The sequence below is a fragment of the Stylophora pistillata genome, chromosome 3 (genome assembly GCF_964205215.1).
Source record: "Stylophora pistillata chromosome 3, jaStyPist1.2, whole genome shotgun sequence".
Lineage (NCBI taxonomy): Eukaryota > Metazoa > Cnidaria > Anthozoa > Scleractinia > Pocilloporidae > Stylophora > Stylophora pistillata.
Window position 1 is genome coordinate 14601368 of NC_142521.1, and position 12054 is coordinate 14613421.

Sequence of the window (12054 nt, forward strand, 5' to 3'; positions counted from 1 at the left end):
GGCTGTCTTTGACGACCATTGATTGATTTTCTGAGCAGCAAACGTCTGTAAACATGAGATCGTAGGTGCTCGCGCGAACACACGCGATAGTCAGCGGTAGCTACAACAGATTATGAGCAAATGTCGATCTTATAGAATCCGGATTTTTAAATGCGCGAGAACGCGCGTGGGAATTGCTAAACTCATGAAAAAAAGTCCGGTGACCCCCTTCTTTTTATTGTTCCAGTATGATAATAACGTTGAAAGAAATCGTCAGAAAAAAAAAAATAGAAAATTCTACAGAAGGACATTTGCGATTAGGCCTTTATAGATTATGCTAGAATAATTTTGGGCATAATTTGAGCAAACTGGCATAATTTCTGCCAAGTAGCAATGCTAGCATGTTTCGCATGTTTTGATAATTATCGGATCATTTTTGACGGATGCTGCAATTTGATCATTATTCATCTCTACTCCCAAGCACTTGGTGATGTTATTCAATGTTTTACGTTTTAGTTTAAGTAGTAGCATTTGTAGTTCAATGTGAATCACTGAGCGGCGTCTGAAATGGTCTGAGCCCGGGTCTGGGGTGCACCAGAACCGGAAGTCACATTGTAGGTCATGTTGGTGTGCATGTTCACATGAACCACATGTTTATTTGAATTTCATTGTGGATTTGTTGCGTTTCTTTATTGTAGACCAACGGCTTCTAACTTAAGAATGTACTTTTTGGACTTATTTGCAATTTTTTCAAAGAGCATAATTTTAAAAAAAAGGCATAATTTGGAAAAAAGAGCATAGTTTTAGCATAATTTCGCCGAAAAGAAAGCAATGCTACTAGCATAATATGCTACTTTTACTAGCATAATCTATAAAGGCCTATTTGCGATGCGTGAAAATTGCCTTTTTCTAGATTTTCTGAGACTCTGCTCCATAGGATTTTTTTCAAATCTTTGTGTATTTTCCTTTTCAAGTGCTGAAGGCAATCACTGAGAAAAATCACGGGGTCACCGGGTTAGTTTTCAAATTATTTGAGCCAGAAGCTAAAAAATGCGTCTGAATAATCCTTTGAAAACGTTGCCATGGAAACTTCTAGTGACGAAATGACACCTATTTTTGGATAGCTAATGATTAAATAATTCAACCCGTGAATGCCTTCCTTTCAGATTAATACAGAAGTGCCTGGTTATCTAATTTTATCCGGAGAGGTTTCTCCATTGGACTTTGCTAAGATTTGCACAGTTACCGTTGATTAATCTTCAACTTCACTTTAACTTTCTTTCTCGTAAAAGCCTCCGCAAAGGCAAGAATCCCCCCTTACTTTAAGGGGAAATACCTCTCTTTATTTTAGGATTTCGAAGACTCAGTTAAATAGCTTACTAAGATGAACCAATCTATTTGCGAAGAAATCATTCTCCTTCAAGCCCTTTAAAATAGAGACAAAAGCAAATCGTTGCGTTGAGTTAAATAGCTTACTAAGATGAACCGGTCCATCTGCGAAGAAATAATTCTCCTTCAAGCCCTTTAAAATAGCAATAAAAGCAAATCGTTGTTCGGGGTATTAGAATCTAGTTCCAAAAATTGAAAAAACAATTACGATAGTCCTATGGCAAAGACTATTGTAATGAGTGGGCTGCCTGTGCTTAAGAAGAAGCTGAGTGATCTCCAGACTCAACACAGCCATGAAGTGGCTGCTGATGTCTTGACCATATAAGGATCGACAACCAGTGAAGTGTTTCTGTAATTATTTATCGCATACAAGTAAACTCAATCTGTACTGAAAAGCTTTGGTAGTCACTTGAAGTCATGTGTTCTTATCAGCGGAAACAACCATGTAACAAAAAATTTTGCAAAGGATAAACTAATATCAGCGCAATGGTGGCTTTGCGCTCTATGCGCATGTAGAAGATAACGTATGTTTCTCCAGGTCAGTCCCCTCTCGATCATAAATACGTGAATTAAGCAAATGCTCCCAACTTACGCTTGTACTACTGTAAGAAAAAAATTGCGCAATAAAAAAAACTTTTGAGCCGGTGCTATAAGTGCAGCTTCAAAGTTACACATGTACGCCGTTACAGCTGCGATTTTCGCCGCGAATTATTGCTACTATCTGGCCGCGGTTCAGGAGCTTACTCTTTTTAATTACCCTGGGTAAGCTGCGAATAAAGAAACTTAAGAAATCGCTGGCGTGCTTTGATACTGATGAATCCGTGCATTCTCTCTAACAAGCTTGTGTATCGCTATCACCATGGTCAGTTTTAGCTATGACTGGCAAAGCAAATTGTGATCCTGCGTGGCAAAACTCTTAAAGAGTGCCGTGTATTTATAATTGTCACATTTGAATCAGAAAATATAATCGCAGCGAAATTGAATCAAGTTTTTAAGCACCTAGCTGTCAGTGAGCAACTCCAGAGATATCGCAGTGACAAATTACTCTTAGATCGCGCTGAAATCGCAGCAAAGTTACACGGTATGAGAGAAAAAGAAATTTAGCTCTAGACTTCCAACCACTTTCTTAAGGTGGTATGATGCTAAGAAAACAGGAATTTGTATTATACTTTCTAAATAATTCCAAATGCTTTCAATGCTTTTTAGGTGCATCATGCACGGTGGGTGTGCTTAGAGACGTCTTCCTCGAGGATGGCAGATTCATTATAATGCTAAGTTCTACGTATTGAGACCTTGTCATCGTCAACTTCATATCGGCCGCTGGCATCTCAACTGCATTCGAATCGAAGTACGACTAACCAGCTAACTGCTACAATGCGACTTCGAACAATTGCTTAGTCTTCGCTGACTCTGTGCGTTTGTTAAATCTTCGTTGACTTTGTGTCTCTTGGTAGATCTTTGTTGACTTTGTGTGTTTGCTAGATTTTTGTCAACTAGTCATCTAGTGGTAACTGAGCTTTAACTATCTTCCCGGAAAAGCCTTTCAAGAATCCCTGTGACTTTTAGAAGAATAGGATATATGACAACACGTCTTTTCTTTGCTTTCCCTTTTTTTGAAAATAGTCTTCATCGTGGTCTTTTTGCAATTGAACTGCAAGAGAAGAATCATTTACATGGCATATTGGGTCAGTAAACGGGACTAATACTGGAAGAGAATGAATGGCGTTCAGCTTATTTGGGTTTTTTTCTTTACTATTTCTTATTTACAAGACTCTCGGATGTGATCGATTATCATCACCCCAAGTTGCGCACTTATAGCATAAGCCGAGAAATAGTCTAATAGTGATATAAAAGCAAAATGGATGTTATAAAAAGGTTACCATGACAACACGGTGAGGTTGAGGCAACAAAGGGGAGGAAAGATTGTTACGAACGCAGACGTCTGTGTCGACGTCTGTATTTCTTTTTTCAACCAAAACGAAAAAAAGTTCACTTGTGCGCTATCGAAAATTACTCGGCTTCTACTACAAACAAGTAATAGCATGACCTCTACGTGGTCAATAATACCCTCTCGTAATATCTCAAAATCTCCCAAATACCACTCATTGCTTCGCGGCTCGTGGTATCTTGGACAATTTTGAAATAACACTGGCAGTATTATTGTCAAATACCACTACAAGTCAGGCTATTTTCTATACTAATTCAAAATCTTACGGGACCTACCTTTGTGAAACACACTTCGAACTTTTCATCCTCGCTCATTGTTTCTGTTACTGGACTGGTGTTGTGTTCGCCTGGCCTGACCTGTTTGGGTTTGACGCCTGGGTCTGTACGTTTTCGTCTTAATAAGTCCTATGCAGCAGCAGCAGCAGAGTAGAAAAATATTCCGTTAGGAATGAATGAGGTCACGCCTACAGGGCTGTCAAACGTACAGAAATGTTTGCTAACTAGGGTGGATCCGTGAGTTTTTGATTGGTGGGACCAGACTTGGGACAAGTAATAAAAATACCCAGAGGTCAGGTGGGTGGTCTGGATGCCCTAGCCCGTACCCTGCATCCGCCACGGGAGAAGTTTTTAGTGCGACGAAGACCAGAAAAAAAAAGGATCAAACAAAACAGAATCGAAGTGTCTTCAGATCAAACAAAGAAAGAATGGAAATATACATGAAACTAAATTTGAACTTACGAAAGCTTTATTTCAACCTCTACTTTTTTTGGAACAAATTTATTAACTTATTCATTAGTTTAGATTTACCTTATTACAATGACAAGTCGGACATGGTGCAGAATGGCAAGATGGAGGAAGACCTTCAGGCTGCAGTGCATAAAGACATAAGAAAGAAAAACTTAATATATGTCCTTGATGATATCTCTTGCTCGTTTTGTTTTTGTTATCAATTTATTAGTATCTCTCCGATGTTGATAATTTTCGATCAAAGCTCTCTACCAACATATTCAGCTTTGGTCTGTTAGGAAAATTAAAACGAAACTATTGGATTATTAGACTGAAATATCGTTTGATTCTAGTGTCGATACGAAGCAAGTCCTTTAGTCATGAAACAAAATAGTGCAGATCAAAGGGTCTGTTCGAATCTCTTTGAAAGCACTTCGGATCTCTTTTCTTTCCTGAAAATTCCACATGTATCAACATAGATTTAAAAGAATATTTTTCACTGAATCCGTGCAGGTATTCTTACCGGCGAGAACAGACCTCTCCACAGATTTTCAAGTTTATCGACCTCTCTCTGTCGGTTGGTCTGAAGTTGTTGGAGTTTACCGAAATCCTTTTTCTCCTCGTCTGACATTTTTTCTCGTGCCGTTGCCAAATCCTCAACTCGGTGCACCAAATCGTTATGCTCCGCTCTGATACCGTGATACGCAAAATCATGAAATTCTTGTTTCACCTTCTCACTGCATTTACAAGTCTCGGCTGCCATTGAGAGGACAGAGCTGTATAACTCTTGCAGACTTACACTGATTCTAAATAAAAGGTCTATTGTGACAGAAACTCTCAGCTTGTCTTCCTTTACTTCCGGCACTTGCAAAGGAGAAGTCACTTTTATATAGAGCTGTTCGTTGAGGTCTTTCAGCTTTTCATCAACTTCACGCTCAGCATCAGCTCTGGTATCTTCTGAATCATTCTCTCGGTGTGACACATCAAATTTGTACTCCAAATCCTGCAAAAGTTGACAGAACCCTCTTTTCCATTAAAAAAGGAAGGAATGTGAGACATAAGTGATAAATAGCGTCTGTAAAAACTTGTCCATTCGGCTGACTGGGGTAAAACTATTAAAAAGACACACCGTTCGCCACAAGTGACTACTCCTTGTCCTTAGTAAGAACAATTCAGGTAAATAATGCTTTTGGCGGGCACTGATTGGCTGGTAAAGAGACAAAATCGCGCGTCAAGAATTCGATTTGTTTGATATCGATAGAAATAAACTAATTTGTTTGATTTCTGTGTGATATATACTAAAACAATTATTCATCTTAGTGTTGGTGAGAGTGGTAGGTATTTACTTCCCACTTTGGGGTGCCTAGCAAGGAAGGGGTGCGGGCACTTGTGTTATGCTAATGAGCTTCGAGCTACGCGCGACGGTTTAAGGGAACATGAACAAGAACAGATCAGAATATATGATTGCCAACCTCTTGAGCATTAGAAGTGTCTTGAAGTTTTTGTTTTACTATGGCCAGTTCCTCCTCCAGTTCCAGATTCCTTTGTGTTATACTCTCATTTTCCTTTTCTAGCTGCTGGATTCTGTCTTGCAACTGGTGGCGTTGTTAAGTGATAAAAATATAAATCCGTTTCAAGTTAGTAATAGATATCTCCGCTAAGAATCAGGAGAAATGCATTTTATCAATGAAAGAATTTCGTACCTCTATTTTTAAGAGTTCCCAGTTTTTCTCCATTTCATTTATTCTATTTTCTATCTGAAAAAAGATAACAAGAATGTCAAAATTTCTTAAGGCAGTGACTTACAGACTAAACCCTTACAAAGTTCAAACGTTTTTGGAAATAGCACTGTTTCAGCCCTAACAGTGGAAAAGAATTAAGGAGAAAACGCTTTTAATTAGTATCCTTTCAACATAGAGTTGGGTGATACGTTCAGGACAGACATCGAATAAATAGTAATGTCTCGTTAACCGCAATACGGCAAAGTTTGACTTACGCACAAATACGATCAAAGCAGTTTAAAGATAGTATTTGCTACACATGTAAATCCATATTTTCTTCCATCAAATTTAATGATTTAACCCACCTTTACTGCAACAGGAAAGTCGTCTCAAATGTGCAGCTTTGCTTAACATTTGCAATGGTATGTGAACATTGAGTAAATGCGGTATTTACCATCTTTACTTTGCGTGCAAATATAATGCAATCAAAAAAATTGCATCGGAGAAAATATGAACTAAGTCGATCAAATGTGGTATTTACTTCTTATTTACTATGATTTTGCTACGGTTGTAATTCAGTTTTTTCGGCGTGCAGTGAGTGCTCTTAGCCAGTAATTTATACCGAGCGCTTTATTTATATGGAGACCCTTTGTAAATAGCCCTTGTTTTGGTTGTACCATAATTATGTTGTAAATAATTATTCAATTCAGCCTTTGGCTGAGACTTAGTTATTCCTATCGATTAAACTATCTATCTCGACTCATAAGGAGGTCTCAGGCCTTATCTTCAAACATAGATTATTTTAAGCCGATTTTTGAGTATTTACTTGATCAGAGGCGTTTACTCCTGGTTCTTCCTTCACCGGTGAATACAAGGAATCTGAAAAATAACAGTGTATTGGAAAAATCTTACAGGCACAGGTTTGTACTTTAGCCTTATAAAATGAAAGATATATATATATATAGTTCACCCCAATCGCTTGTCAACCATCGCTTTGAGTAGGGAGTAACATTACATACTGAGAAGTTTTTCCGCCACGGTCTTCAGCCCTATCTTTATTAGAGCTTCAGCAAGCCTTCCGACAGTAGCGTCCTCTCCCTCCTGATTAATCCACCTTACTATGACTGCGATGCAGCATTCATTAGTAGAAGAGCCACAGTCACTCTTGATGGTGCCAATGACAGCTTGTGTGAACTTCAGTTGTCGTGCCAATTCTCTCCAATTGTTTCCAATCAGTTGATGCAGTAGGTGATCATTCATGATGTCCTCTGTCATCCGAAGTTTCCGGCTGCATTTGCTGTTAGAACAAACTGCTAAAGATACCATAACTTAGAGTTATACAGAGCGCATGCAAAGACCCACTACTCGGAAAAGTAGTGATGAAGAAAACGTGCAGAAGTGACCATGATAGACAGACAAATGTTCTCGATGATCTACGAAGTGCTGCCAATGAGTCAGTAGCTTTTTCATGCGTTACTGATTGAGCGTGAGGTAAAGTTTCTTGGGTATAAGGGAAGGTTTTGTATCCGTTATCTTGGTAGACTAAAACCGAATCCGATTGGCTAGTTTAGCCAATAAAAGAGAAGTACATACTGTAGGAAATAAATCTCTGCGCAGACTTGTTGGTTACAAGCCGAGCCCCCGATCACTTTGTAGACCCAAAAGATATGAGTTATCTCATGTAGTGGTCGTCCAAACGGGAAAATAAAACCCTAGACAAAATCACAATATTAGCATTGGCATCTAGCAACCTTAACCCAGAGCAACGTTACAATGGATGAAACTCCTCTTCTATTAATTTTTAGGCAGGTTTGAATAATGACATTGCTGGCAATGTCTATTAAGCCACGATTGCCTTTGATGATCCAAGTATGGAGGCCATTCAATTATTGTAACAGTTAGCCGTAAGCTGCAGGAATAATAAGGCTTCTTGGTCAAAAACCAATGAGGATGTTTATAAAACGATAAGTCTTGCGCGTGAAAGGTTATTGATGTAAAAAACTGCCAATTTTGTCAGCTGTGAACTACATCTTAAGCCGTACTTAAGACGCCTTGTAAGATATGCATATTTAATCCCTCCATTGGACGGGAATTTTCCCTCTACCCGACAGTTGTCGGAATGTTATGTAACACTATGTAGAAATTGAGAGTAAGGGGCAAAGTAGATTCGCAACGGAGTCATGCGCAATCAACAGATGATTGAAATATGCACACGCGGAAACGAAACTGGGAGATCAAATTGAAATTAAAGGGAATGCTGGTTCACCGAGTTTAAGATATTTTAGTCATATGAGTTTAAGATATTTTAGTCTGTCATGAACGAAGAATTTAAGTTAGTAGCTAAGTACTGCGCTACAAACAAATTATCTATGAACTTTTCAAAGACAAATTACATCCTAGTCTCATCCTCAAGATTAAGTGGAAGTATAAATGTAAATAACATTAAGATCCAAAGCCAAATAAAATACTTGGGTGTCTATGTTGATCAACACTTACACTGTGGACCTCAGATTAAACATATTAACAATAAATTAGCAAAAAATATCGGAATTATTACTAAATTGAGACACTATGTAAATCTGCATACTCTGAAACAATTGTATTACTCTTTCATCTATCCCTATTTGACCTATGCTATCACTAGTTGGGGAAGTGCTTGCAAAACTAGACTAAATAAAATCAGAACTAAGCAAAATAAATGCATTCGTTCAATTTTTTTTGCACACAGTAGAGAGAATGCTACGCCTTATTATAATTTATTGGATATCCTAACAATTGATAATCTTTTCAAACTACGGAGTGCATACATTTGAGAAAAACTTAAACTCTCAACGCCAATGCTGGCACGCAATTTCAGTGTAAGAAATGCATTCACACGGAAATTAAACAATATCGGAACTCGGCTTTAATAAAAACTCTAGAAATTCCGTCTTGAAGTACTTACCCATATCTGAGGATTTAGTGATGTTATCCATGGGTCTTGTATCTGGTGATTGAGTCTAGTGATCGAACAGCATCGATTGTCAGACAAACCAAAATCAATTTACAAGACAGCAAAAGACGTATGAAAGTTTCTACGTAAATAAGCGCAGAGCAGTTTAATTGGCCCTTTTGTTTACCTGTCTGAAGGGTGAATCGTCTTTATCTGGACAGAAAATGTACGATTTACGCACTCTTTCCTGTATCGAGACTTCCGCGCAGTGTTGTGCACTATTTTCCTTTTTGCCGAATTTATATTACTTTGGCAAAATTAGCTTCTGTGCACGAACCTCTGACGCAAAATCTTCAGATAACAAATGAGACTGATAAACACAGGCTGTTTCTTAGCAAGGCGACCGCCAGTTGCCATGAAATGTTCAAAGTGGAATTGTGTGCTTTAATTTTGTGCAATTAAGGCATTTGAAGCTTAGATGAAAGTTATTTCCTCACCACTTGAAGCTATGACGTCATGCGTAGATTATATGGACCAGTGGACAGTTGATGATCTAGAATTTTTAAAAATAGCTTGTCAAAGTCTATAATGTAGAGCTTAGGAGGATTTTAGCCAGCACTAATTGGAGCTTTGTGCTCAGACTTCCAAGACATATTTAAGCTAAATGAATATTATTTCCTGGGTGCTTGGAAGCTATAACATCAAATGATGACTACATGGACCATTGGATCGTAACTAATCTAAAAATTATAAAAATAGCTTTGAGAAATGCTGATAGGGGTTTTAAAGGAGACTAGTCAGATATGTTAATTACGGGACAACAGATTAAAAGTATATTAGAATTGATGCATGCTGCTCAAAGTCACTATAACGTCTTCACATTTAATTTTTGTCCCTTGCTAGTTTATTAATTAATTTACAATGATTAAAACGAATCTAGACTGATTGAGTTTATCAATTTATCAATACAGTGTCAGGTCTCGAGTTGTTTAAACAGTTTTTGTTCTTCCTCATTTGACAAGTTTCCAATTGTTCATCCGCCGTTTTTTTTAAAGCTCAGTTGCTGCAGCATCCCTTTACTTGTGCGGCAAACTTTCCAGGCTCTCAATGACTAAGGCTCAGAAGCAATAAACTTAACAATCCTTATTTGGTGAATAGTTCTCATTACGTAAACTGCAAAATCGTCACGATTTTAATGATTAGAAATCAGATATTTATATGAACGTGTATAACTTAAAGACAAGGAGCTTAATGGTTTATTCGTTTCACATATTTCTGTACATGATGAAAAAAACAACAAAGACAATAAATTGCTGCAATTGAAAATTTCTGTTCAGCAGTTTCAGTTTCGACAGGAAGATGTGGTCGACTTTGACACAAATTTATGCAGGTCAAAACTGAGGTGAGATAAAAAAAATAATTGATCTAATTACCTCTTCGGAAACACGATCTCTGCATGCAACTGACGTGGTATTGATCAGAAATTTAATTATTAACACTATTATATCTTAGAAAAACTCTAATCGCTTCTGCGTGTTCTGCACTATATTTGATTTTGGACCGGAAATTATAGATGAGCCATAATGATTAAAGGGGCTTTCCCACAGAGCATAATTGGGGTTTTTCCCTAGCTTCATATACTTTTCAGTACCTTACAGATCTCGAAGAGAATGTTGACGAAAGTCATTAAATCTAACATGTGAAAAGTTTCCAAGTGCAAGTTTCTTCTTACAGACAGAGGTGCCTAGTGATTTAATTTCCTCCATATAGCTTTCTCTATTAGACCTTTCCAAGATTTGCACTTTTACCGTTTGTTATTCTACAAATTCTCTTTCTCTTTCGTGGATGCCTTTGCAAAGAATAGCAAGGCTCTTGGCATTTGTTTAGGGGAATCCCCTTACTTTAAAGGGTTTCCCCATTTCATAAGGGACTTCCCTCTCTTCAAAAGAGGACTCTAGTCACGAACTCAAATAGCTTGTGAAGGTGATTTCATTCACCTGCAAAAAAAGCTGCCATTTAAAGTGCGTGGTGTTAGAGTCTCGCTTCAAAAGAAACTTATCCAATTTCCGTAAAGATGTACAAGAAAAGGAAAGAAAATCCGTACAAAATGCTGACGTGAGCGCACGGAACGAAACGAACACAAGTGGCCATTTGGAATCAAGCGATACGAGACAATTTCGTGACGCATAACATGACGCATGAATCCTCGTTACCAAGATAAAGATCATTTTAATCTTACGATTTTATTTAGCTGCGATTTGAGAAACATGCAAATAGCCTTCCATTTAAAGTACCGAATTAAAACAAATGGCAGTAAGAAATGCCAAAAGAAAACGGTTGCACTCTCTCACTGACGCCTTTCTATATCAGCGCTTTGACGGCCTATAGACCAATTAGGATGCTTGTTCGGATGCTTGTAAATTCTTAAGAAGACTAACAAAATTGCACAAGTCCGTTATAGGATCCGCGCGAAAGAAGCAAACTCGAAAGACAACAATACCGAGCTGTATAATGTCGTGATAACAGACAAAAGACAAATGGCGGAGCTTTTTAATAGTTATTTTGTCAACATTGTGGACGGCATGCCAGAGATTACTGAACAGAGATATGGAAAAGAGTTGGATGCGCATCCTAGCATTCAGGCGATTTTCAACAACAATGAACAGCTCGCTGTGAGAAACAAATTTGCTTTTCAATATACTAATAAAACCCAAGTGGAAGCCTTGTTACTCAAAATCAACTCCCGCAAAACCGGTGGTCATGACAGAATACCACCGCGACTGGTAAAAGAGTCTGCCAACGCGATTGCTGGTCCTATTGCTGCAATAATGAATCACTCGATCAGGACAGGACAGTATCCGTCGCGCTGGAAACTAGGTCAAGTTACTCCTTTATTTAAAAAGGACGATGAACTGAACAAAAGCAATTATCGACCAGTGGCCGTTCTACCTGCGCTCAATAATGTTTTGGAGAGGCTGCTTTCAGCTCAAATGGGCGATTTTTACCAAAACATATTGTCTGAATACGTATCTGCGTACAGAAGGCACCATAGCTGTGAGACATCTTTGCTTAGGCTGACTGAGGACTGGAGGCGTAGTCTAGATAATAGAGAGATCGTGGCGATTATATCAATGGATTTGTCAAAAGCTTTCGACACCGTACCTAATGCTTTGCTGCTAGCGAAACTGAAAGCGTATGGTTTGCATGAATCCAGCTGTGCCCTTATCGGTGACTACTTGACGGATAGAATGCAGCGAGTGAAAATTAGTGATACTTATTCGGATTGGATGAGCGTGAAGCGTGGCGTGCCTCAAGGCAGCGTCCTGGGACCCATGTTTTTCAACATGTTCCTCAGTGACC

The 12054-nt window shown here is 38.3% G+C and overlaps 1 protein-coding gene across 4 annotated transcripts; it reads right to left on the reverse strand.

The window, feature by feature from the left end:
* Window positions 1-1707: 1707 nt before the first annotated feature.
* Window positions 1708-9160, reverse strand: LOC111330979 (uncharacterized). Of its 4 annotated transcripts, none has more exons than XM_088752561.1 (10): window positions 8882-9160; window positions 8707-8761; window positions 6782-7072; window positions 6589-6641; window positions 5745-5798; window positions 5514-5636; window positions 4565-5044; window positions 4123-4182; window positions 3592-3720; window positions 1708-3019 (listed from the first exon to the last, which is right to left on the reverse strand). In XM_088752561.1, the coding sequence occupies exons 2-10, from the start codon at window positions 8735-8737 to the stop codon at window positions 2912-2914; spliced, it is 1329 nt and encodes a 442-aa protein (XP_088608687.1). In that variant the 5' UTR covers window positions 8738-8761; window positions 8882-9160; the 3' UTR covers window positions 1708-2911. The 4 variants fall into 4 exon arrangements, with proteins under 4 accessions (XP_088608687.1, XP_022791725.1, XP_022791726.1 ...); XM_022935990.2 differs by having other exon boundaries at window positions 6782-7075; XM_022935991.2 differs by having other exon boundaries at window positions 6782-7474.
* Window positions 9161-12054: the final 2894 nt, after the last annotated feature.

Excerpts from the sequence above, each read along its gene's own strand:
- LOC111330979 (XM_022935990.2), bottom strand. The coding sequence starts at position 8,737 with ATGGATAACATCACTAAATCCTCAGATATGG. Across the intron at positions 7,076-8,706 it reads CACTAAATCCTCAGATATGG|CAGTTTGTTCTAACAGCAAA; the intron begins GTAAGTACTTCA and ends TGGTATCTTTAG. Across the intron at positions 5,799-6,588 it reads GAGTAAACGCCTCTGATCAA|ATAGAAAATAGAATAAATGA; the intron begins GTAAATACTCAA and ends ATCTTTTTTCAG.